Source organism: Oratosquilla oratoria, chromosome 7 (genome assembly GCF_046742065.1).
Source record: "Oratosquilla oratoria isolate Oo_2021 chromosome 7, ASM4674206v1, whole genome shotgun sequence".
In the NCBI taxonomy this organism is placed as follows: domain Eukaryota; kingdom Metazoa; phylum Arthropoda; class Malacostraca; order Stomatopoda; family Squillidae; genus Oratosquilla; species Oratosquilla oratoria.
This window is the reverse complement of record NC_134783.1, coordinates 35,397,855-35,424,949: the sequence shown is the minus strand read 5'-3', so window position 1 is coordinate 35,424,949 and position 27,095 is coordinate 35,397,855. Positions and strand designations below refer to the sequence as shown.

The 27,095-nt window shown below is 40.3% G+C and overlaps 1 protein-coding gene across 1 annotated transcript in view; it reads left to right on the top strand.

Moving 5' to 3' along the window:
* Positions 1–27,095, top strand: part of Rab39 (RAS oncogene family member Rab39) — a 44,074-nt gene that overhangs the window by 14,338 nt on the left and 2,641 nt on the right. Inside the window, exons 2-4 of the mRNA XM_076187963.1 lie at positions 22,466–22,575; positions 22,724–22,880; positions 26,627–26,776. Coding sequence (XP_076044078.1) covers positions 22,466–22,575; positions 22,724–22,880; positions 26,627–26,776 — 417 coding nt within the window. The remainder of the gene's footprint in view (positions 1–22,465; positions 22,576–22,723; positions 22,881–26,626; positions 26,777–27,095) is intronic.

The window sequence follows — 27,095 nt, the reverse complement described above, 5'->3', positions numbered from 1 at the left end:
TTATCACATAGAAGTTTCCCGAAGCTGCTTCTTCTTCGTTCTTCCTTTGGGCCTCCTCTTTCAGCTCTTTTTCTCTCTTCCTTTCCTCCTTGGTCATGTCATGTGACACTCTTACTTTCCTGAAAATTCCTGTATTGGCATCTTTAAGTTTATACAGGTTCCTCATTATTCTATCTTTCAGACCACCTCTAAGAGAGATCAGTATGGGTCTAGATTTTCCAGATTCTGATTCTCCTTCATACCTGCCTAGCCTTCTTATCTCTTCAACATTACTATTATAACAAGTTAAGCCTATTTCACTGCACAAATTGGTAAACACAAGCCTGTCATGGCGAATCTTCTCGGACCTAATCGCTAAATCCATGCCTCCTACCATTTCCTCAGGGACTCCATAAATGACAAGGTTATCCTTCCTGTCCATTCTACCCTGGACTTCTCTTGTCACCTTTTCCAGTATTGTCTTGTCATCATACCCAATACCTGCTCTGCCATCGCATTTTTGCAAAATGTCACTGTATGAATTAGCAAAGTCTTCTTTCACTTTTGTAGATACCACCTCCCTCACTTCTCTCTGCCACTTCCCTTGTCCTTCAGTCATTTTCCTTTCCACTAGTTTACAAATCTCATTATACATCTCGCCTCTGAATTCCTGGAGCTCCTTCTTCACTACAATGTCCACTTCTGACTTGATTTCAATATTCACATTTTGGTTTATCTTAACAATATCTTCCGTCACTTCACTGAATTTTTCATTGGTCCTAACTTCCAAGGTATCCATACGTTTTTCGACCTCATCTTGTCTCTTTGATATGGAGGTAATCTGTTTAACAAATTTACCAACTACAGCATTACATTTTGAACAATACCAGTGGATAGATCCCTCTTCGTTCCTCTTCAAAAATTCATACACAGGTTCACATATACCCTCACACATTATGTGGTGCCACATGTCACATAAATTACATTCCAGTACATGATCATCATCACTAATCTGGCCTTTGCAATTTGGGCAGACCTTTTTGTTGTCAAACTTGTCTTCCGCATGACCGCCGACGCCATCTTGTATCCCTTCAGTCCGCTGACAGCCGTTCCCTCCAACTGCCCCGTCCCTATCTTGTCCAGTTTCCATACTTGAAGCTCTTGTTTTCACTGTCCTAGCTGTTGTAGGCACTCTTGATGCACTCATATTTGTTATTAATTAGTATTCAGCACTCGATTTGGTTTCCAGAGACAAAAACAGGTAAGATAACGGACGGAACAACTGGAGCAACGATTAAACTGTATGTAAACGATATTGCCACTCAATATATATGTAGATCTCTTTTTGCCACTAATTCTAGAATTCCCTCATTGTTCTCATCAAACCAGAGGCAAATTTTACTAAGGGCAGCAATGGCAATGTTAAGGTTTGACGTGCACAATTAACTATAGTAAGTCTTCGTTATGTAACCTTTCCTTGGGGGTTACATAGGCAGGACTTAGTGCGGGCGAGATAAACTCTCAATGACTTCTTTTCTTATTATCTTATTATAATTAGAGTTTATCATGATATCATCGTATACACTATAGTCACTTTTTACAACACATCACTGGCACACATTTTTCTTGGTTATACACTTTTGTCTCTAGACCACCTTACACAATGTTCTTTTTATTTAATCTCTGGAGCACCTCACACCTAACCTGTCTCTCGAGACATGCACGGCCTTTTTGTTGACCGGAAACGGCTGACTAAGCAAAGTTTGAGGTGCGCTTTATCCTTTTGTTTAATAATTCTACCTTGAAAGTCCGTCGCCTCACATGGCTAGGACAACCCACTAATTACCTACTATATTTTTTATATAAGTCATAATATATACATATCCAGGGGGTGGCTCGTTAATATGTAATGTTTCCGTGTGTTATGTGGGTCGTGTCTAATGGCATCCATTATGTGTGTGTGTTCGTGAGTCCGTTTGTGGGCGCTCGGCTGGTAACATGCAAACTCAGCGATTTGAGCGGATATTGGTAGGCGCCAGTCAGACTGTGAGGTTGGACATCGAGTGGTGTTGCATGAGAATGGTGATGTATACATATCGCCCTCCCCCTGGGGTTAGGTGGCTCCCGGCACCTAAGGTTACATGGTTAACAAAATATTGATACATATATACTATTATATAGTTATATAGCCAGAGACACAAAATCTTTGGGTGGATATATGTGGAGGAGGGGGGGGTGATGTTGAGGTGATTATGAGGTCCCAAGAGGGCACATTGAACTAGAAGGATGGGTATGCGATGTTGTGTCTCTGAATAGGGAATAAGGTTGTGTCTCACCAACATTACACATAATTTCTACCATCATACAAGGGTCTATACGATATTTCACATATCACTGTAGGAAATCACATTTTCAAATATCATACTGGAGTTCATATGGTACTTCACAATTCACTGGTTGTAAATCACAATCTATGTTTTCTGGAAAGCTCTTATCACGAGTTTGTATGAGTATATATGTTGTTATGGTATTCAAGATATTGGATGAGACACAAGACCAAACTTATCCTAGGTTTACAGCAATTTGGGAAAGGGAGAGGAAAGAAAAAAAAAAACTGTTTGATGGTCTTATTTCATGCAAAAGAATTTCGTTAGTATCACTAATATAAAAATGATGATTAAGATTGAGAGGGCAGTGGAGGCATAGGGTAAAATTTTATAGTGTAGATCTAAGGAGTCCATATCAAGAGTAGTTGATTTATTTAGGAGACGTACCATGTCTATCTTACTTGGGAGGATGGTATCGGGGATCTTAGGGAGGGGTGGAAGCGTTAGTTGGGTTATGGGACCTAGATCGTGGGTGGTGTTGAGAGTGCCTTGGTAATGGAGTTTGTTGGGGAGGAGCATTGAGTCCATCATATAGATGTGGCAGGTGTCTGGTAGAGTGATAGGGCTGTTGATCTTATGATGGGAGGGTGGTTTGTGTAGGCATATTACTGATACTAATGTGGGGTGGGGAAGAAATATGAAGTGTTTATGTCCTACGTGGGTGTGGTGTATTTGAGTGTTGTCTGAAAAGCGAAAATCACATGTCTCGGAAAAATTGACTTTGGGTGTTGTGAGTTCTGAGAGGCAAGGTTGAGACTTGGTTAATTGGAAATGGAAGGGGTAAGCTGGACAGATATGGAAGTTGGGTCGTGCTATCTTGCAAGCTGCCATGGTTTCTGGTGAGGTCAGTGAAATCCACTGGCCGTCTGTTGATTTTAGGATGGTGGAGGTTGGTAGGTTGAGGGTCATTGTGCGGTTTTGATAAGGGTAGGGGAAGGGATAAATTTCCCAAAGGGAGAATCTCTTGATCGGGTCCATAGGTATGTTGATAAGAATAAATTCTTGAAAGATAGTTGATGCTAGGATGGGGTAGTAGTGTTGTATTTCATTCTGGAGGAAGAAGGGGGTGAGTTTCAATGTATTGTGAGCTTGTCGTAATGTTTGACTAAGTTGGGTTGGAGTGATCATTTGAGAGTTGACTATACCTGCGTGGGCGTTCCAAATATCTCTCTGGATAAGATTACTGTGACTCAGTAGCCTGTCTAGTTGTTTGTCTAGTTCATTTAGGTGGTGAAGGAAGAAAAGGGCTATTTGTGAATTTGCAATCTTAGATAACTGGGAAGTTGTGAATGCTGTGAGGTGGTTGATTTTTTCAATTACTGAATTTATTGAGGTGGCGAGGAGATCGATGTTTTTAGAGTTTAGATCTATGATTTTACCCTGTTTGTGTAGTACTTCTGTTATATTTCCTATGTGTGAGTGGACTGTTTTTATGTCTTGTTCAGTTGCAGTCCCGAACAGGGATTTAGATATGATGCCCATGAAATCGAACAGGCCACGTTTGACTCTACTGTTCTTTGGGTCTTCATTTTCTGGGTTGGGAAGGTGGTATATTGTGTATTTAATTGTGTTCATTTTTTCGTGTAGGGCGTTGACGTTGTGGTATAGTGTCATTGAGATTTCATAGTTTTGATCTGTGGTGTTGGGTATTTGGGTGGAGATTTGTTGCTCTATTTGTAATAAGTTTTTGTGGATTTTTATGAGGGGTCTTATCAACAGTTCAGGTGAAATCCTTAGTTTTACCATTATGGAATCCTCTACGCATGCGGTGGTGCCATGGTTGTTGACGATTGCTCCTGGTATCAGTATGGGGGTGGAGAGGGAGAGGTGGACGAGAAGGGGTAGCAGAAGTATGGGAGGCATCCTGTGGATGAAGGTTATGTTTTAGTGAATGAGGATATGTCTATCTGACTCTCGCTAAGGTTATAGTGGTCGGAAGGAAGTAGAGAAGTTTTGATAGATATGCGGAAGGGAGTTCTTATTGTAAATTGGCCATTTTAACCTCCACTGAGGGGTGCATGACGTCCTGCATCTTCAGGGGCGAGAGCTAGAGTGCATGTTTAGTTGCGTCGACGTAGTGTCATGTGATGGAACTTGCGCCTGGGTGAGTTATGTATTAGTGCAGTAGGTGGGTTGTAGTTGGGAGGTGGGGTTGGGTCGAGGTTAAGTTTAACCTTTCTCAATTTCTCTCCGTGTATGGTTACGGTTGTGTGATCGGAAGGATCCGTTAACAGGAAAACATTGTTGGGGAGTGAGGTTGTGACTGTGAAGGGGCCTAAGAACTTGGGTTTGAGTTTGTTAGTTCTATTAGAGTCTTTGACCATGACTGTGTCTCCAAGTGTTATGTTTAGTGGAGATGACCGTTTGTGTTGTTTTGTTTTTGTTCTTTCTTGAGCTACTTTGAGGTTTTCCCTGACTTGTTTGTATATATTTTGCATGCCTTGTTTTAGGCATTGGGTAAGGTTATCTAGATTGTATAAGGGGGGGTTGGTTGGTTGAAGATTTGGTAGGGTAGGCGCATTCTTTGGCCAAAAATGATCTCATGGGGGGACATCTTTGTTGCGGAGTTGACTGTGCTGTTGATACTGGCTTGTACCTGTGGTAGCCAATCTTCCCAACTGTCCGTAAGATCGTTGGCCAAAGGTCTGAGGATTTCAAGCACTTTTCGGTTAGTGCGTTCAGTCAATCCATTCCCTTGTGGGTGGTAGGCAGTGGCGAAGGTTTGATCTACGTTGTAAAGATGTGCTATTTCGCGCATTACCTCATTCTTGAATTCAGAACCGTTATCAGACAGCATTTGTCTTGGGATATTGTATCTACAGAATATGTTGTTAACCAATGCTTTGGCCACAGTCTCTGCTGTTTTGTCTTGTAAAGGGACTAGGATGGTGTATTTTGACAGATAGTCAACTGCCGTGAGTACATAATTGGAACCTTGATGGCTCGTTGGCATTTTTAGTAGATCAGTGCCAAGTGTTTCCCATGGTTCCGCTGGGAGTGGAATGTCTTTGATATTGAGTTGTTTTGGGTCAGGTCCTCTGAATTGGTTGCAAGTTACACACGAGTCTATGTGTGTGGTTATATCTTTTTTCATTTTGATCCAGAAGTATGACTGTCTGGCGGTATTCAGTGTCTTATCCCTGCCTGAGTGGCCTCCCATTGCACTGTCGTGCAATATGTGTAGGACCTTGGGAACTAGGGCTCTGGGAATGATTGTTACTTCCCTGCTGTTAGTGGTTCTCCTTATAATTCCGTCGACCAGTTTGAGTTCCTCTATTGGGACAGGTGGTCGGGACTGTAAGGGTGTTCTTGAAAGTAGATGTTGTTTTACTTTAGACCATGTCGGGTCTTTGTCTGTTTCTTCTCTAAGGTCTTGCATAGGGATACAGGTTGTTTTTGCTAGGGTTGACACGTGAGTTTGTCTGCTAAGTGAGTCAGCTACTATGTTAGCCTTTCCAGCTAGGTATGTAATCTTGGGATCATATATTAATAAGGTGGTTTTCCACCTAGCTATTCTGCCATGTAGATCTTTTGAATTAAAGAGGTAGACTAGGGGTTGGTGGTCTGTGAAGATTGTGATCTTATACCCTAGTATAAGATATTTAAAATGTTTCAAGCCCCATATCAATGCAAGTCCTTCTTTGTGGGTAGTTGAATAGTTACTTTCAGGCTTATTCAGTACTCTACTTGCGTAGGCTATGGGGTGCTCTTTCCCGTTTTCATCTTTCTGCTGTAAGACTGCGCCTATTCCTTTAGAGGAGGCATCGGTGTACAGAAAGAATTCTTTCTTCATGTCAGGGAAGGCTAGGACAGGGGCTGTGGTAAGAGCATGTTTAAGGGTGTCGAAACTTTGCTGTTCCGGTTCAGACCACTTAAAGGTCTCTCCTTTCCTCGTGAATTTGGTCAGAGGGGATGCAATTTCTGCAAATTTGTGTATGAAATGTCTATAGTATGATGCTAGTCCTATGAAACTAGAAAGTTTCATCCGCGTTTCTGGGGGTTGGGAAACTGACTATGGCCTTTATTTTATCTGTGGTGGTATGGATGCCCCTGGCATCGACTTTATGACCTAGGAAGGTGAGTTCCGTCTGTAGGAATTTACACTTTCCTAGTTGGATTTTCAGTCCGGTGTTTTTGAGTCTTTTGAGGACAATCTCTAGTGTATGAAGGTGGTCAGTTTGTGTGGGACTATAGATGATGAGGTCGTCTAAGTAGACGAATAATGAGATTCCTATCATGTCGCTGAAAATGCGAGTCATTAATCTTTGTTGGGTTGAGGGGGCATTCTTAAGGCCAAAGGGCATACGCTCGAAGTGGAAGTGTCCCTTATCAGTGGAGAATGCAGTTATGGGTTTTGATTCCTCCGTGAGCTCCACCTGCCAGAAGGCTGACTTAAGGTCAATTGTGGAAAAAACGGAATTCCCGTTACCAATGGATTGTAAGACATCTTGCATGGCGGGGAGGGGGTGTGGGTCAGATTGAGTTAGGTGATTAACTTTCCTAAAGTCTACAACAGGGCGTAAGGTTCCGTCTTTCTTAGGGACTAGGAAGAGGGGACTGTTCCACGGACTGTCCGAATGAGAAATTACACCTTGGTGTAACATCTCGTGCACACTGTTGTTGACTTGTGTTTTCCTACTGTAGGGTATGCGGTAAGCGGGGGTGTTGTTGGGAATTTGGATGTGATGTTTGATTATATCACATTTGCCTAAGGGTTCGCCTTCTAAGGCGATAGCCGATCTATTCCTTTGTAGGATGTATTGTAATTTGTCACGCATCTCTCCATTGGCTGATTTTGTGATTTGGTTGGGGTGGATAGGAGTGAGGGTTTGTGTTTGTCTAACGGTGTTGATGTGTTGAGGGAGTGGTTCCTGGATTTGGGAATTGTGGAGATGGACTGAACAAATGTATGTGTTCTCTTTAATTTTGCGGTGTTGGTCTGAGAGATTCGTTAACATAGCTAGGGTGTTTATTTTCTGACACTACATCCCATGAAGATTCTAGGGTTATGTTATTTATTCTTGACGTATCTGGGTCAATTATGACATCCTGATGTTCTATTGCTCTGGGTATGTATAGTGGAACTGTTATTGAATGTCTAGGGGGTATGATGACTGTGTTAGACATCAGTGCTTTTGAGGTGACATAAGGTGGTGGACGGAATGAGTAGCTCTTGGTTGGAGAAGGTTTATTTAAGGTAGATAGATATGAAAGAGGTTGTGTGTCTGGGTCGGGTGTTTCAGGAAGTGTTGACTCATTACTTTGATCTCGGAAGGATATTTTGTTGGTATCTAAGTTGATGATGGACTTCCAGTCTCGTAGGGACTTTAAACCTATTATACCTTGTTGGTCTAGACGCCATTCATCAGCTAAGTGGAAGGATGTGAAGCCTACCTGGGAATTGTTTACTTCTATATTTATATCAATCATATCATGAAGTGATATGGTTGATCCTTCTATCAGTAGGCCTTCCGTATTTGAATACTGGATTTGGGGTGGGTCATTTAGTGCTTCGTAAAGAGCTCTGGGGATGAGGTTCAGGTTTGTTCCTGTATCAACCATCATGTCAACAGTAGTTTGATCTAATGTCACCTTTAGGGTGATATAGTTGTGTGGTGTGTCGGACGTTCCTATGGTGGTCTGGTGCGTGAGGCTGGTGCACGTTCCCCCAATCGGTGTTGAGTTGTATGTGTTGTGTGGGAGGAGGGTGTTTGTCGAGGTGCGGTAACTTGTTTGTTTGTTCTCTGATGAGGTTGTGGTTGATTTTTGTTGAGAACATTCGTCGTTGGAGTGAGTTGTGGTTTTGTGTAGGTTGCCGTATTTGCCTGGCCGTGTTGGTTTTGACATGTTGGGGGGTCTGGGGGGGGGGGCGTGAGTTGTTTGATTTGTTGTTGAGCTCTACATTGGGAATCTGTGTGGGAGGTAGTACCATGAATTGAGCAAGGGGTAGTGCGGTGTTGTGCCTGCGGGTGTTGGTATTGCTGTGCTCTACATTGAGAATCCGTGTGGGAAGTAGTTCCATGAACTGAGCAAGGGGTAGTGTGGTGTTGTGCTTGCATTTGTTGTTTCTGTATGCAGTCTCTGGTGTTGTGACTTGTTGAAAGATGGTAGGAACACCAGTTAGATGGTTGCGCTGTATTGGAGCTAGGGGGCTGGTGTGACTGAAGGCTATTTAGTCTAGCAAAATGGTGCTGGTCAGAGAGGGAGATGTTGCAAGCGTTGGTTATGTCTAATATGTATGTGTAAGCTAATGGGTTTCTAGTGTTTAAATCCCTTTTTGTGGCTTCTCTTTGACACTTTGGTGGGAGTTGGGAAAGATAAAGGCCTATCTCCAGGAATGTGTAAAAGTTTTCTAATGTCACTGCCTTTTTTCCTGTAATGGTTGTACAGATCCAAGGGCTGTTATTTTCTAGATTTTCTCTAATTTCCTTGATTGCGTTGGCTACATTGTCTTTGATGTTAGTCTGTTTTTGAGTTCTAGTGTTATTTAGAAATGTGAAGAGAAAGTTAATGTTGTTTGCTTGTTTGCTCTGAAAGACATTTAACAAATGCTGCTTATAATCGCTATATGTGATCCCTGTGGCTATCAGATTGTCTAACATCCGAGCGGTAGATCGGTGCTCATCTGATGCTTCTATTTTCTGGCGGCATAGATTGATCTTATCTAAGTCAGAGTAGTTTGGATTTTTAGAAAAGAAAAGGTCACATGCCGTCAGGAAGTCAGTAATGGAGAGTCCGCTAGCTTGAGAGAAGGTGGGGATTTCGGTTAGAGGGGTAATGGTTTGGTAATTATTGATTACTGTAGGTTGGAGTTGTGGGTGAGGATGTTGCAATGGGGTTGGGGCAAGGTTAGGTGCTGGGTAGGGATGTTGGGTGAAGGCTGTTGGATTTGACGGGAAGTTGGGAGAAGGGAAGGCTAAGTTCTCGTATGCATGGGTTGTAGGATTTAGGGATTGTTGCTGGGGGTCTACATGAGGGGCAACTTGGGGGTGAGGTGAGGTGTGGGGGGGTCGTTGTTGAGGGTCTACATAAGGGGGAATTTGGGGTTGCGGTGAGGTGTGGGGGGGTCGTTGTTGAGGGTCTAGTTGAGGGGTAACTTGAACTTTTGGTGTGGAGTGGGGGAGGGGGTTGGGGGGGGTGTTGTAGTTGGGTCGGGTTAAAAGGGTCTTCCTGTGAGTGGTCATGGTGAAAGGGTAGGTTGTCAAAGTAATCCTCAGGAATTATTTGAGAATCTGCCTTAGTCGTGGCATGGTCTGAGTCATGAGAGGGTTTTTCTTCTTTAGATGCGGAAAGAAATCCTTCAATTAAATTTCTGACCTTGGCTCTCGTACCTGTAGCCATGTTAATGTCTAACTAGAGATGCATGTATCACTTAACAGGTATAGGAAGTAGTTAGGTGAGATGGGAGTTCTAAGTTGAAATAGTTAATTTAAAAGAATTTGGTATGTCTTACCTAAGAGGTAGTGTGTTCTATTTAGATTAGAGGGTGTCAATGGGTATACAATGGGAATATACAAGAAGGTGCATATAACAATATGGTAAAAGTATGACATAGTATATATATAAGTTATTGTAAAAGTTGAAAAGATATAAAATATAAATGGGTATACAATGGGATATATAATATGGGTTTGTAGTAGTAATTGGATAAGATTATAAAAAAAGGTACATATAATTATTATAACTATATTAATTATTGTAAAAGTTGAAAAGGTATTAAATGTAAGGAGGAATTTTTTTTTATCACTAAGTAGTTATTATAGTACTATGTTACGTAGTGACTAATCTCTTAACTTAATTATTTGCAAAGATAAGTGAGTGGTTATCTTAGTGATGTTACAACAACAAAAAACTTAAGTATAATGATCTTTGTTTCGTTTAAGTTATTAATCCACTAGTGGATGTATTGTTATTTAAAAAAAAGAAAATGAAGTTAGGCTGTTGTTAATTATTAATGTTACGGAGGCTAACGTAAATTTTACGTGCCTTTGGTACGTGGACAGGCTATCTAGAAATATACAGAGGATATATCAATGAATAGGGGTACCTAAATATGGCGAGCCCTATCAGCTGGTACGTCGATGTCTAGCAGGGGCGGTTTTGCGGTGCTAAGCAAATGTAGGCGGCCGAAGGTGGCGGTCGGTGGTTGGTGTGTGTAAGCGAGAATGCTGACCCGCTAACTGCTGTGAAGCTCCTGGTCCGGGATGAGGGCGAAGCTTTTAGGTCTAGGTGATAATGAGGGGGAGTGGGGGTGGAACTAGATGCTCGTCCGGTTCTGATGAAAGAACGGGAAAATTAGTGGGAGTCTATTTTTATACTCACGGTGATTGGTGACGGTAGTTGTGGACGTGTCTCGTCGGCCTGGGTCCACTGCGTCTTGACTGAAGTCGTGGTGTGTAAATGTAGGAGGTGGTGCGCTGTTCGAAATGGCGGAGGAGTTGGTGACCGATATGCTGATGTTGTATGTCTGCGTCGTTCTCGGCTGAGGACGGTAGGGGGTGAGGTGGAGTATCCTCTCTCGGAGATTGGATCTTGTGGTTGCTTGAAGTATAATGTCTTGATTGGGAGTCTTGTTTGAAGTTGGATTGGAATCTTGAAGGGGTGCCGTGTAGGGTTGAACGGTTATTCACTCTGACAGAGGTATCACTGCAGACATCTGTCTACAGAGTATAGGACTGGCAGGTCACTGCCACCAGGTGGTTTGAAATCGAAAGCCTTCGACTTTACCACCGATTCTAAGATTGGACTGCCAAGCTGCAATCTTAGAAGTCAGATTGCCGTCTCGGAGGGGGTGGTTGGTGGAGGGGGAGTGTGTAGACGTGCTGCTTGCTTGACACGGGTGGTCTGCGTGGAGCTGGTAGGCGTGGCTTGAGTCTTTGATGGCTGAAGGTTTTATTCGGCCTTCTGTGGTAGGCGCGAGTGTAATTAGTATTATGTGGTATATGATGGCTTGTCTCTTCGGAGATGTGAAATGAAACTAACGCTCGCCAGTTTGAGTGGTTGCGTAACCTTGATTGTATGGCTAAGGACCTAGTTTCTATTCAGAGCGTGGGAGCACCGCTGCCGCCATTAATGTAACCTCCTTTCCTTGGGGGTAACATAGGCAGGACTTAGTGCGGGCAAGATAAACTCTGAACGACTCCTTTTCTTATTATTTTATTATAATTGAGAGTTTATCATGATACCATCGTATACACTATACTGTAGTCACTTTTTACAACACATCACTGGCACACATTTTTCTTGGTTATACACTTTTGTCTCTAGACCACCTTACACAATGTTCTTTTGAGTTAATCTCTGGAGCACCTCACACCTAACCTGTCTCTTGAGACATGCACAGCCTTTTTGTTGACCGGAAACGGCTGACTAAGCAAAGTTTGAGGTGCGTTTTATCCTTTTGTTTAATAATTCTACCTTGAAAGTCCATCGCCTCACATGGCTAGGACAACCCACTAATTACCTACTATATTTTTTATATAAGTCATAATATATACATATCCAGGGGGTGGCTCGTTAATATGTAATGTTTCCGTGTGTTATGTGGGTCGTGTCTAATGGCATCCATTATGTGTGTGTGTTCGTGAGTCCGTTTGTGGGCGCTTGGCTGGTGCGCTCGGCTGGTAACATGCAAACTCAGCGATTTGAGCGGATATGGTAGGCGCCAGTCAGACTGTGAGGTTGGACATTGAGTGGTGTTGCATGAGAATGGTGATGTATACAGTTATACGGTATGCATGCGTTCCTGAAAACCTTACTGCAAATTTAAATTACCATATACCGAACCCATTATAACATGTAATAATAGGATATGGCAGACGTACCTTCTCCCTGCTCTTTCCTCTTCAAAATATCTAGCAGATACCGTATCTGTGAATTTTTCTTACCGTAAATAGAATCGAGGGTAGTAATTACCAAATACCATAACTGAATTTACTGGATAAAGAATTACTGTATAAGGAGGACTCACTGTACCTTGGTACGATGACACCTACATAGGTGTCATGAGGCACAGGTGGGCACATGAGGATGCCGGCGTCAGTGTCTTGATTATACTTTTTTTTGTAGTTGTACATGAGTTATCCCCTTATTCTGTGAACTGGTTTGATCATGTTTTCTGTTTTTATTATTACTCAGAGTAAAAGAGAATGAGTAATACAACAGCAACTTTATATTTCATACTGCGAGTAGTGTGATGCAAATTACATATGGCAGCCAATGCTGCATGTGAGAATTTGAGTCACAGTGAAGTGGTTAAAGCAGAGTGGCATTCTGGGTGGTTGTTGTTGGATGTGTCAAGCATGGATCTGATGTTCCAGTATGTGAGTTTCATATCTTTTGCACCTTTACAGGTGGGTGCATACTTTCTCTTCTTTGATATTGTCTAACTGCATGAGAAAGTGCCTGTTGACCACAGTTAACCAACTGGGAGTGTAGATATGCTTTGTTTAGTCCATCTATTTCAGGACCCCACTCCTTGTGGAGCAAGCAGTGGTGTTCCTAGAGAAGGCTGCATGGTTGTTCAGGGTGCTGCGAAGTGATGTCATCTCTAGGGTTGACAATCAGATGACCAATATCCTGAACCACCTAAATGCTGGATTGAGGCTGCGACTTCCATTGTTGTCTTCCACTTGACATTTTTGCCCTTTGGCAGATGAAAGAATACTGGGGTGGTTTTGGCACAGTGAAAGAATGAATGAAGAAAAACTAGCAAAAAGGGTGTGGAAGGCAGAGGTGGATGAAGTGAACCTGAGTGGTAGACCAAGAATGAGATGGATGGATAGGGAAAAGGAGGTTTTGAGTAAATGGAGAACGGCGTTTGAGCAGGAAGGGAGAAAGCAAGAAAGAGGTGAGAGTAGAGAATGGAATATAAATTGACATGGCCCAAAGGGATCTCTCCTTGTCTTCTTTATTTTTGCACAAAGGGACAAGGAGGGAGGGTTGCTGTGTAAATACGCAGCTGACCCTACTTTGGATGTGCTGTGTCTTGCTGCATTGGTTCTGACCTGGGCAGGGGACAGGGTTGACCCTTCACCTATAAGCAGCTAAGATGAAAGGGAAATGGGTGATGAATAGGAGGGTTGGGTGGAAAATGGGTGCATGCCTCAGCTGGCTAGCTCCCTTATACTCGTAAGGGGGAAGAAGCCTATTGGTGTGTGTGTATATATATATATATATATATATATATATATATATATTTAAAGACCAAATAAAGGCCACCCTCAAACAATGCAACATCTCTGTTGACCAACTTGAAACTCTGGCCAGTGACCGAGAAAGCTGGAGATTAACAGTCCATCAGGCTGTCGACATATTTGAAGCCGCTCGCACGAATATCAGGATCGAGCGACAAAACCGCAGACATGAACGCATGGCACGAGGTCTTGTTAACCCGGCACAAGGAATTCCCTGTCCCACTTGCGGTAGGATCTGTGCCTCCGAGTTTGGCCTAAGAAGTCACCAAAGAATTCACCTTCAAAGAAACTAGATCCTAAAACTGATATCAAAACTACTATACCAAAGATGGAATAAGCATTAAACCATGATTAATGCTAATACTGCTGTTTACTACTGCTATTATTGTTTTTATTGTAACTACAATTCTAATCCTTTTACTAATCATCATTCAGGGGATAAGTACGTCATCTTCGTTACCGAAGGACTACCACAAGCATATATATATATATATATTTTTTTTTCTTGAAACCATGAGGAAATCAAAGATCGGAATACTGAATGTTTTTGTCTATTTAAGACATTTTGAAAATGTCTTAAATAGATGAAAATGTTCAGTATTCCGATCTTCGATTTCCTCGTGGTTTCAAGTAAAATATCTTTATTCGCGTGTTTTATATGATTACTGTTGCATATATAAATATATATATATATATATATAATATTTATATATACAGTATATATATATATATATACAGGTAGTCGTCGACTTACGACCGAGTTCGGTTCCGACAGACAGGTCGTAAGTCGATCTGGACGCAAGTCAGTCTTTATATATATATACAGTATATATTACCCTTTAAATATTTTTGTTACTGTATATATATATTGTATATTATATTTAGCATACTGAAATAATCTTAGCATCTTTGAACTATGTTGTATAGTATTTCTTAACCTTTTTATAATTTTATCTGATTTTCTTTGGGAAACGTAGCCTAGGCATAAGCATACTGAATAAAATCCTATCATCTTTAACCTATGATATCTAATACTGTACGAGTATTTTCTAACCTTTTTATTATTTTACCATCAGACTTTCTTTAAGAAACGTATGCATACTGAATAAAATCTTATTATCTTTGAGCTACGTTGTTTAATATTCATTAACTTTTTTATAATTTTCGTTAGGAAACGTAGCCTAGGCCTATGCATACTGAATAAAGTCCTGTTATCTTTGACCTACAAATACTTTTTTGTTGGTTACAATAAAATCATTGCAAGGCAAAATTCGGACATTTTTTTTTATTTCAAAACACATTCTTTTCGTTTACGTACTGTACCGAAAATATTGTTATCGACAACAGACTAGGCATAAACAAAGTTTACTGTTACATTTTATTAATCGCAAAACATAAAAATACAAAATCCTGTACCGAACATATTGTTATCGACAACAGACTAGGCATAAAGAAGTTTTACTGTTACATTTTATTAATTGCAAAACATTAAAAATACAAAATGCAAGGCAAAATTAGGAAATTTTTTTATTTCAAAACACATTCTTTCCGTTTACGTACTGTACCGAACATACTGTTATCGACAAACTAGCCTAGGCATAAAAAGATATTGTTACATTTTATTAATTGCAAAACATATAGAAATACAAAAATACAAAATGCAATGCAAAATTAGGAAAGATTTTACTTCAAACAAAAAATTGAAAGAATATTTAGCTGGCTGGGATGCTGACGCTGTCGGCAGCCTGCCAAAACTATCATACTAGAGTCTCGCGGCATGCGGAGTAATTGTTCTGCGCTGCCAGACATAACATTGCAATTCTATTACTCTATTAAATGTTAAATATTATTGCACTATCTCGTGGTCGTAAAGTCAATCAGTCGCAAGTCGCATAGGTCGTAAGTCGACGACTACCTGTATATATATATATATATATATATATAAAATATATACATATATGTATGTATATATGTCATATATATATATATATATATATATGTATATATATATATATTTTTTTTTTTTGAGGCTTTGACATTGTCTTTCAGCCTTTTCTTTGGTCCTCCAGTTGAAAGTTCTCCATACAAGATATTGGGCAGTCTGTGTCTGGTTTGGCAGATGACATGGTCAGTCCAACAGAGCTGCCTTTGTAGAATTTCTCTTAAGGAAGGCATGAAACTGCCTAGTGTAGGCCTTAGTCTCTGGGAGTCTCCTTTCTTATGTTCTTATGCTGATTTGAAGTATAATTTCAGTGTGAAGAATTCTGTCCCAGTAGTGGAGTCCAAGAATGCGCTGTAGGCATTTTATATGGAAGCTTTTTAGCTTTCTCATTTGGTGTTTATGCAAGGTCCAGGCTTCACAATCATAGAGCATAAGGAGAAGGGAAACTGAAGAGTAAACAGAATATTTGGTAGCAAGAGTTAGATTGTGGTTCTGGAAAACACATTTTTACAATCTGCCAAATGCAGCTAAAGCTGTAATACAGTTGATGGAGCAATCAGTTGTTAGGTTGTAGTTGAGATAGGTAAAATGGGGTCCCACTTTGAGTTGATTGCCATTAATGGAGATTTGTGGATCCTCGTTTACGAGGGCACTGTGCCATGTGTGTTGATAAAGGACTTCAGATTTGTCAGGGATCATCAATCCTATTTATGAATAGATCGCACTTACAGAGTCTAAGATGTTCTGATGCCCTTCCTCTGTGTGACATATAAAGGTAAAACCATCACTGTGCTGCAGTTTGAAGATGGATTTTATGGTGACCTTTATCCTAGCTTTAAGACAGGGGATGTTGGACAAACTTCCATCTAGTCTGAAGTTTATTGATACTCCATCCTTTGTCAAAGCTGCAGTGAAAAGGTTGAATATTACAGGGGCTAATACATAGCCTTGGTTTACCCCAACAGATACTTCAAAAGGGTCAAATGTTTTCCTTCCAGCAACAATGACAGCATTCATACTTTCATGGAGGGCAGAAAGTATGATTGATTAGGAATTTGGAGGGCAGCCAAATTTTCGAAGCACCTCCCACAGTAATGTACAATTAACCATATTAAAAGGATTTGCAAGGTCTATAAAGGCTATTTAGGTTTTGGTGTTCCCACCATATTTCTTGAAGCTGACAGGCAACAAAAATCATATTTATATATATATATATATATATATATATATATATATATATATATATATATTTTTTTTATAGATAATTGACCACAGAAGTTGCCATCCCTAAACAGGGCTTACTAATCACCTGGAGAGACACTAAAGGTGAACTGCAGTCCAGTTTCAGGGTGATGACTAGTAGAGAATGACTGGAATGGTGATGAATAAAAGTGCTAAGGGTGATGAACTTGAGCTGATGAAGTTTAAGGTGGTAGGGAGATGTACTAGCTTTGGTCCACCATCTTGGCTGTCCTTTGTTTAATCCAATGGCAGGGAAGGGGTCCCAGACAATTGGCTTAAGTCCAGCCGCAGGAGTGTGCCAGGTCGTCAGTTTGTTGATGCATGCTTAACACATCTCTCCAATGCAGATTGCTTAGGGTTGGCTCACCTAATTTTTTGTCTTCCAGGACTAACCCATAAGGCACTGGGCCCCTCACTTTGTTTAGCTTATCAATCGAGATAGTTACCTGTGGTGTGGCACTAGGAGCCAGACAAGTGCGAGTTAAGGTGCCAGTGGTGACCACACTTCCTAAACCCTCCCAACAGAGGCAACTGCCCTGAAAAACAAGGGTGCAATGCCTCCTGGCACCCCCAAACACTCCAGATATATATATGCATATATATATATATATATATATATATATATATATATATATATATATATATATATATATATATATATATATATATATATGTATACATACTGTATATACACAGTTGAAAACCTCAGATAACAAATATATACCCCATTTAATGAATGATACTTTGGAGCATACATATATGCTGGTACACATTAAAGAACATTAAAAAACTAGAAAGGCTACAAAGAGCAACAACCAAACTAGCATCAACTCTTTCCAAACTAACATATGAGCAAAGACTGTCCAAATTAGAACTACCAACTTTGGAACAGAGAAGAGAAAGAGGTGACCTGCTAACTATCTACAGAATAATGAAAGGAATGGAAACTTTAGATAGGGATGACTTGTTAATATGGGACAACAGTAAAACGAGAGGACACGAAAAGAAACTAAAAAAAGATAGTTACAGAAGAAATTTAAAAAGGAACAACAGCTTCCCACACAGAGTGATAGATACATGGAATAAATTAGACAACGAAACAGTGTGTTCAAACACTATACAAGATTTTAAGAAAAAAATTGATGCTGAGAGATACAAAGACAGGTCACCACGAGCATAGCTCCCTTCCCGTATAATACAACTAGGTAAATACATAATTCCACTGGCTGAGCAGTGCTTTGGCTCATTTACCATAATTATTTTGGTAGTAGTTTCAGAGGGATCAGCTTGTTAAGTGTAGTTGGGAAGGCTTATGGGAGGGTCTTGATTAAGAGGATTACAAGAGTAATAGAGGGAGTAATTGGTGAAGAACAGTGTGGGTTTAGGACAGGTAGGGGTTGTGTAGATCAGATTTTTGTGGTAAGACAAATATTGGGCTTTTTTGGATTTGGAAAAGGCTTATGGCAGGGTAGACAGGAAGCCACTGTGGGAGCTATTACAGATATATGGGATAGGAGAAAAGCTTTTAGGAGCTGTCAAGAGTTTTTATGAGAGTAGTAGAGTGTGTGTCAGGATTAGAAATGGTGAGAGTGAGTGGTTTGAGGTAAAGGTGGGATTTTGTCAGCGATGTGTTGTCACCTGGGCTGTTCAATTTATACATGGATGGGGTGGTGTGAGAGGTAAATGCAAGGCTAGTGGGCCAGGGATTGGAGATGGTTAAAGAAAATGGAGAAAAGTGGGAGATACGCCAGCTGTTGTTCACGGACAACACTGCGCTTGTAGCAGGATTAGAGGAGGGATTGAAGAAGTTAGTGACAGAGTCTGGGAAGGTGAGCCAAAGAAAGAAGTTGAAGATAAATGTGGGTAAAAGTAAGGTGATGAGATGTACAAGGGGTGAAAGTGGCAGCAGACTGGAAGTGAATATTAAGGGAGAGAGACTGGAGGAAAGGGATAGTTTTAGATACTTGGGTGCAAATGTGGCAGGAAAGGGAGGAGTGGAGGTAGGTAGAGTGTAGATTGAGAGAAGTGAGTAAATGTCTTGGTGGATTAAAAAGTGTAATGAGAAATAGAGATTTGGGAATGGATGCTAAGAGGAGATTGTATGAAGGAGTGATTGTGCCAACAGCACTGTACGGGGAAGAAACATGGAACATAAGAGAGGAAGAGAGGAGGAGTTTGAATGTGTTTGAGATGAGGTGTCTGAGAAGTATTATAGGGGTTACTGGGTTGGATAGAGTGAGAAATGAGGAGGGGAGGAGGAGAACAGGGGTGGAAAGAGGGTTAGGAGATGGGTTGATGAAAGAGCATTGGGATGGTTTGAACACATGGAAAGATTGAGTGAAGAAAGATTAGTAAAAGAGGTGTGGAAGGCAGAGGTGGAAGAAGTGAACATGAGGTGTCAACCTAGGATGAGATGGATGGATGGGGTAAAAGGGGCTTTGAGAAAGAGGGAAATGTCTGTTGAGGAAGGATGGGAGAGGACAGAAGACGGGTGAATTTGGTTAGCAAATGTTTTGGCCTAAGTTCGTCATACCATGTAACACATTTTTTGTTCCCCGGTTCTAAGTGTCATTTTCTGGTTTGTTATATTCCATTATCATAAAAAAGCACTATCATTTAATCAGAAGTTTGGGTTTGTGATCAGGACTTTGATATTTTGATTTTTTTATATTTTTTCAAGATTTTTTTTAATTGATCAATTCATATAATTAAATCAACATAGTATATATTTATTTTATGACAAACTTATCAAAAACAAACAAGTAAAAATAAATGAGTTATAAAGCAACTTAAATGTCAGAAATGGCTGGACTTCCTGGATTTATGGTTGTAGTCCAGGTCACACTCCCACATCAGCCCCCAGATATAGTTTCCTATCATTTTCTCATTGTAGTGGCCCTGATACTTCCACTATATTTCCTTCATATCTTGGTGGAATCACTCACTTTGTTCTTCTGAGTAAGTGCCCATATTGTCCCTGAATTTGTTCAGCTGAGCATCCAGCATATGAGGTTTTAGGGACATCCTGCATCCCATGGTGCCAAAAGCCTCTACCAGATCCTGCACCAGCTGCTGGTAGTTTTCAGCTCTTTGGTTGCCCAGGAAGCCCTTGACAACTGCTATGAAACAGTTCCATACTGTTCTCTCAATCCTACTGAGCATATTGGAGAACTAGGTAGACTCAAGCACCTAGAGATCAATAGCTCTGCATTAGACTTGGTCATATCCCTGACCAAGTCATTTAATTCTTTTTGATTTGGGAAGTGAGGAACTTTCTCTGGTACCTTAGGCACGTAAATCAAGTCCTCAGCATCCATCTCCTCTTCATCAAAATACTTGTCTTGGACTTCACCTGGAGCAGGTGGCACTGGCACGGGATATTTGGAGCCATGAGGAATTGGAGCAATTAATGATGAGAGATCTGGGTAATGCACAGCAGCATTCTTTCCTTTCCACCACTTGCTAACATCCACCATGCAAAAAAAGCAGTTTGTGGAGTGGTCTGTTGGCAATACTCAGACCTGTGGGTTGGAGAATTTCAGGTACCTTTTCTCACCTCACAGCCACCCTTCCAGCATCTTCATATAGTGTTCACAACAATAGTGAGGGGTCCAGGGCTTGTTTTGATTCCCAGCTGGCATCCTGAAGTACTTCTGGTAGGCATCACAAAACTTCACCAACATTTCCAAGGAGAATTTTTTACCTCTCTTCTTTATGTACTATCTGCATATATAACAAAAGGAGTTGGGGGGGGGGGGTCCAGCAGCCCTTTGAAACCATATGAAAATATAGAAATATATGTATCCAGAAAATATAGATCTTAAAGATCTGAAAATATAAATTATAAACATGTTTAATGAACATGCATGTATAAAATAAGTAGGGTAATTCAGGCTTTAGTCATCAAATTTTGAAAAAATATTTTTAGCACTAAATAGCACCAATTGCACTCAAAAATATAACATAAATTGCTTTTAATGCACAGACGCTCCTCAACTTACGTTTTAGTTACGTTCCGAACGTAAGTTGAAAATGAACGTAAGTTGTTACTGTACTATACATCCGTAAATTCTATTACCGTATCTTATAAAACACCCCTAAATAATTAATCATACACATAACATTGTAAGATAATAACATTAATTTCAAATAAATTAAATTCAAGCAACATGAATTGAGATGGTGGAGGAGGAGGAGGCGGCAAGGCACGTTCAGTCTGTCGTTTGTGCCATGTAAACAATGGACGCAGCGTCATGCGTAAGTATCGTTTGAACTGTGGAGAGCGCACTAAACTAAAAAATACACTTTTTTTTTTTTTTTTACAATTTTTTTAGTCGGTTCAAACGTAGAATCGAAAAAACGTAAAACGAATGAACGTAAGTAGAGGAACGTCTGTAATTCTAAAATTTTGTTAGGTTGAATGCTAGTGACTAGCCTAGAATTTTTACAAACCCAAACTTATAACTGATTTAATAACTTTTTTTTTGGGGGGGGGGGACCTAAGTAACATACAGTAAACCCTTGATATACTGGATATCGGATATAACGGACAAAAAATTTGACTCGACAAACCCTTGCTATAATGTATTTTCATCTGTTATAGGAAGGGATCCTCAGTTATAATAGATCTTCGGATATAACAACTGACCCCTGTCCCCGTATTGTCCGTTATATCGAGGGTTTACTGTAATTTCTAATTCTACTAATTTCTAATACTGGACAAACTTTGGGATATAACAGATCTGTCCTGTATTTCCATCGGATATAAGGGATCCTCAGTTATAACAGATCTTTGGATACAACAACAGACTCCTGTCCCCATATCATCTGTTATATTGAGGGTTTACTATAAGTGATTACAAGCCAGGAACTGAGAAAAAAAAATTTACATTGTGTTATCTGAGTTGCAACAAACGAATTAGTAATAAATTTCTTCTGCAAGCTTTCTAGCTTTCGAAAAGTGGGTTTCTGGTGAAAGAAAAGGGGAAGAAATGAATTTCTAATAGACATTGGGAATTTATATTAACAAGAAAATTTAGAACATTACAGAAAATGAAAACAAAAACAAAATGCAATGAAATTGTCCATGATGTTTCATAGAACATTCAGCATATTCTATAGTACTGTAGTCAATGTGCTCTAAGGAGTCTGTTCAGGGTGGGGCAGAAGTGGGAATTACCCTGAGTGTGACATTGCTAATTTGACCACCAATTTATTATTGGATCATTACTGTCATCCCACCTGTCTCACTTATGACACCTCATCATGGCAACATGGTGAGAGGTCATGCTTGGGTGTCCCCATCCTGACTGGCTCTATTTTGTTGATTCTTAGCCTAACAGATCTAAGGCATGAGATCTGGTCTCTGTACTTGGGACTCTCTTCTTTTGCCCAGTTCTACTTGTCTCCTACAAGCATTGCTTCAATCCTTGGGGACTATATCACACCAAATAGATGGTAAAGGAAAGATTTAGGGAGGGTATCAGAAAAGAAGGATAATAGAAGTTAAAAGTTATCAGGATTCTTCTGTGAGTGGAGGTTAGTTTCCAGAAATAAAAGAATGTTTCTTGGCTTTATTGTCTAGAGTGAGGAGCTCTTTATGAAGGCCATTATCAGTTATATGTATGATTAGATTAGTACAGCATTTATATGAAATAAAGTTAGTTGGTCACTGCAGGTACTAATTAAAAAAATATCACTACAATTTTTGTTTCTTACAGATTTCAGACCCCACTGTAGGAGTTGACTTCTTTGCTCGCCTAATTCAAGTATCTGATGGAACTCGCATAAAGTTACAGTTGTGGGACACTGCTGGACAAGAAAGATTTAGGTAGGATTTTGATACCAGCTAATATTAGTAATTTAAAAAAATGTACTTCCAGATTAAGAGAATTTAGAAATATAATTTACTTTGTATATCCTACAGGAAGTTTATCAACTTGTAACTTTTTTTTTTTTTTTTTTCCCTCTCATTGCAGATCCATTACACGAACATACTACAGAAATTCTGTTGGAGCTCTTGTTGTATTTGATGTGTGTAATAAAAAGTCTTTAGAACATGTGCCTATGTGGATAATGGAGGCTAAGCGGCACATTCAACCTCATGAAGCAGTCTTTCTACTGGTGGGCACAAAGGTAATCTGATAATTATATTTTTATTTCAGAAGAGCTATATTGTATGTAAACAATTCCTTTTGGTTATGTTGTGTACATATATTTATATTCTTTGTAGTGTATCTACACTGATTCACTTAGTTTAATTTTTCAAAAAGAAGTGCCCATGATATTTCATTTGCACATCTGTCAGTTTCCATTCATAATAGTTTAATTTCATTTCTATTCCAAGGTTCTGTTGTTGCTATTGATATTGTTGGTATTTTGGAAGGAAATGTAAAAAGTGAGGGTGGGCAAGTCAGGTAGAGAGGAGAAGGTAAGGGGTGGAGATGGACAGATGTTAATGGAAGTGGAGTCAGTAAGTGGAAGATGTGTAAGATACTTTGATGAGTTATTGAATGTAGTGGAGGACAGAAAGACATTGATTGTGACCGTGGGAGGTGCCAGGAAGATGTGATGGGAGAGGAGAATGGTAGAGCTATAGGGAAAGAGGAGATACAAAGAGTATTTAAATATGGAAACTGAAAGCTAGTAAGGTACCTAGTTTGAATTGTCATGTGAAGTGTCTAATAAAGAGAAAAGTAGTTATATTGAAATGACTGGTGAGATTTTTTAATGTGTGCCTAAGAAAAGTAAGTGCACCAGTGGAGTGGGAGAGTGCATTTATAGTTTCACTATACAAAGGGAAAGGGGACAATTGTGAATGTAGCAGATTTAGAGGGAATAGTCTGTTAAATGTTGTCAGTAAGGAGTATGAGAGGGTATTGATTAAGTGAATGAGGTGGGGAATGGAGTAGTTGGGATAGAGCTGTGTGGATTTGAAGGAAAGGAACAGGATGCATAGATCAAGTTTTTGTAACAAAACAACTAAGCAGCAAGCATATATGATTTTATATCATACATAACCATATATAGTACAGTATCCTTAAAATGATGTTGAAAAACAACTTGCAAACAATTATTGATATGAATGACCATTTGGAATGCAACTCATTTGTAAGTTAGGCAGTGTCTGTAGTTGTCCTTCTACTGGTACCATGTAACCCAATAATACCTGCTGCATAGTTGGACTGTCAATGGCAAAACCAGCCCTGGCCAGTGATGAGGATGTGTTGGATTCCCAGATGGAAGAAAAAGAAAAATATCATAAATGAAGATGAACTCGGTCATTGGCTATTGAACCCTGTCATGCGTCACTAACTCATGTATTGGCTGTGTGTGGCATCCCTGCAGAGCCTGGAGACTGAGTGATGTCTTACTGCTGTGGTTGTACTGAGGTTTGCTGGGGACTAACAACACACCTCTTTGGTCCTCTGTTCATGCCAGGATGGATAGCCCCTGTGGACTCAGAGAGACAAACTGACTGGGCTACCTGACTTGAAGAGCACATGTGGAGCAGTGGTTAATGTTCCTGCATCAGAATGTGGAAGGTCCATGTTCAACCCACAATAAGTGCAAAGCACTTTCATGGCTTTCCAATCCCTCTCCACAATGGCAGACATCATAGGTGCAGTAGATCAGTGTCACATATATTTACTAGCATGTAATCAGTATGGTTGAACTGATTACTCTGATTTCAGACTTCATTTACAACCACAGCCATTCCAACATACCAAAACTTCTCATGCACTTCTCACAATACATATAACCTTACCAAGCCGGATTAAGCCACCGTGGTGAAGTGCAGAGGTTGTATCATCACTCAGAGGATAGGACAGTCCTGCAGTCCATTAAGGCTGAACTACACGTATACTACCTGACTTGAACCTTTGTGTTGGGCATGCCCTGAGTCAAGCAGCTACCACCTGGGTTGATACCACATGGTCTTTTGCTGTCTCCCCCTAGTGCCAAGGTGGTGGGTGTTAATACTCTCCCACAACCCCTGGGACTGTTGGATTAAAATGTGTATCTAAAGCTTGTCTGTCCCTGTTGTGCTTGTTGGTGAAGGGGGGGTAAGAGAGGGGAATCTTAGACATGTGCATAGGGCATCCATAAATGGCATTTGTAGGGGTGGTTTTGCACCGACTGCTGGGGTGTTGCAAATGAGCCAAAAGCATGTCAAGCCAGGTGTGGAATGAACTTCCAGTGGGCTCTTTGTATGAGCACTTAGAATATTGCCTCTCTTGAGATAATTGGCTATATTTTCTATCAGTGGAGCTTAGGAAGCTTAGATTGGGTATAGTGGCTCTCTCAGAGATGAGAAGACAAGGTAGTGATGAGGTTAGTAATGAGAGTTACACCTACCTCTGGTCAGGCAGCACTGATGGGCCCCACCTCACTGGAGTAGGTGCAGATATATTTAGCTGACTACAGTATGCCATAATAGAGGTTATTCTGGTCAATGAGCATATGATGTTGCTGAGATTGAAGCTGGATTTAGAGCTCTCATGAGGATTGATCAGGTGAGGTTTGTCAAGAGAATTGCCAAGGATGTTGAGAGCCATTATAATCCAAACTATTCCAGTCCTGCTTACCAAGCACTGAAGAAAATCTTCTCCAAATCCATGTCCCAAGGGAGCACAATCTGAGTAGCTGGTAGGCAGCTAGTGTCAGGTGTGGAAGGGTGAAACCCATTTGCCAAGTACTTTGAGCAGTTGTTCATAGGTGACCCTCCAAGCAGACAGCTTCCCCTTGATGGCATTCAGTTGGCAAGTCTCCACCCTCTGATGGAGGCCTAAAGAGGTTGTAAGTTGAAGGGTGAAAAGGCAGCTGGCATCTGCAACATCATTGTAGAGTTGCTGAAAGCCAGAGGAGAGGCCTTGATTTGCAGGTTGCATGCAATGCTGTCTGCTGTTTGTCAATCCAGTACCATTCCCTCTCACTGGAAAAAGGGTTCATCCCTATCTGGAAGGGAAAAGGTGACCAGCAGGGCTGCAACACGGCAACAAAAAGTATGGGATTACACTCCTCATTGTGCCAGGTAAGGTGCTCATCCATGTTCTTCTGACATGGGCTCATTCACATCTGCTAATTTCAAAGGCCTGAATAGTCTAGGCTTCCTGGTAAGTCAACAGCTGATCAGATCCTAGTTGTGTTCTTGCAAAGCACTGATGTTTCAACAAGTGTTTTTTACAGCATATGTTTATCTCAAGGAGACATTTGAGTCATTGTATCATGGAATGCTCTGGGATATTCTACTTTAGAGGTGAAAAAATATTTAATGGAGTAGGATTCTTGATAGGTTAAGAGATTGCTGGTAATGTGAAGTTTAGTTGTGTATCAGGTTGTGTAACTCAGATTGCGATGAGGCTGTATAATATGTATTCTCTAAGTATAATCCAGGTTTATGCAGCCACTTCACAGAGTTCAGATGAAATTGAGTCCTATGATGATGTAAGTCAGGTAATAGAATGAGAAAAGAATTATATGCACACTGATGACTAGTGATAAACTGGGGAAGAATATGAGAGGTGAATCATGCATTTGGAAGTTTGGAGTTGGTGAGAAAGATGACACAAGATGCTGGTCAGTTTTGCAGAGAATTACAACATGAGAATAATGAACACTTTCAGGGAGAGGAGATTCTTCCAAAAATATGTAAGTCGTAAGTGAACTTGGAGAAGTTCAAATGGAATGATAAAGAACAAAATAGACTTCATATTAGGAGATAAGAGCAACAGCATTAGCATTGTTGCACTTATAAATAAAGTTGATATAGATAAGGACCATAGAATGGAAGGTTGCACAGCCAAATGCAGTTTCAGAGCTGAAAGTGATATAATGTTAGAATTTCATATATACATGTGTACATGTATTCTTTTTTTCAGATTGACATGGATGATGAACGTGAGGTTCAGACAGAGGATGCTCAGTCACTTGCAGATTTCTATGGAATCAAATTTATTGAGACAAGTGCAATGAAGGGGATCAAAGTGGAAGAAGCATTTAGAATTATAACACAAGAGGTGTATGATAAGGTAGGTTTTATGTAATATTGTTAACATTTTTCATCTATCTCTTAAAATATCCCTTCTGAGTCTTTTAAATATTTGAGAGATTTTTTTCTGTAGCTTTAGAGGGATTAGTTTGTTGAGCATAGTCGGAAAGGCATATATGAGGGTTTTAATTGAGAGAAATAGAGAGAATAATTGGTGAGGAGCAATGTGGGTTTAGGAAAGGTAGTGATAAATCAGATTTGTGAGAAGGCATATTACAGGGTAGATAGGAAGGCACTGTGGGAGATATTGCAGGTATATGATGGGATCGGGGAAAGCTGCCAAGGGCAGTCCAGATTTT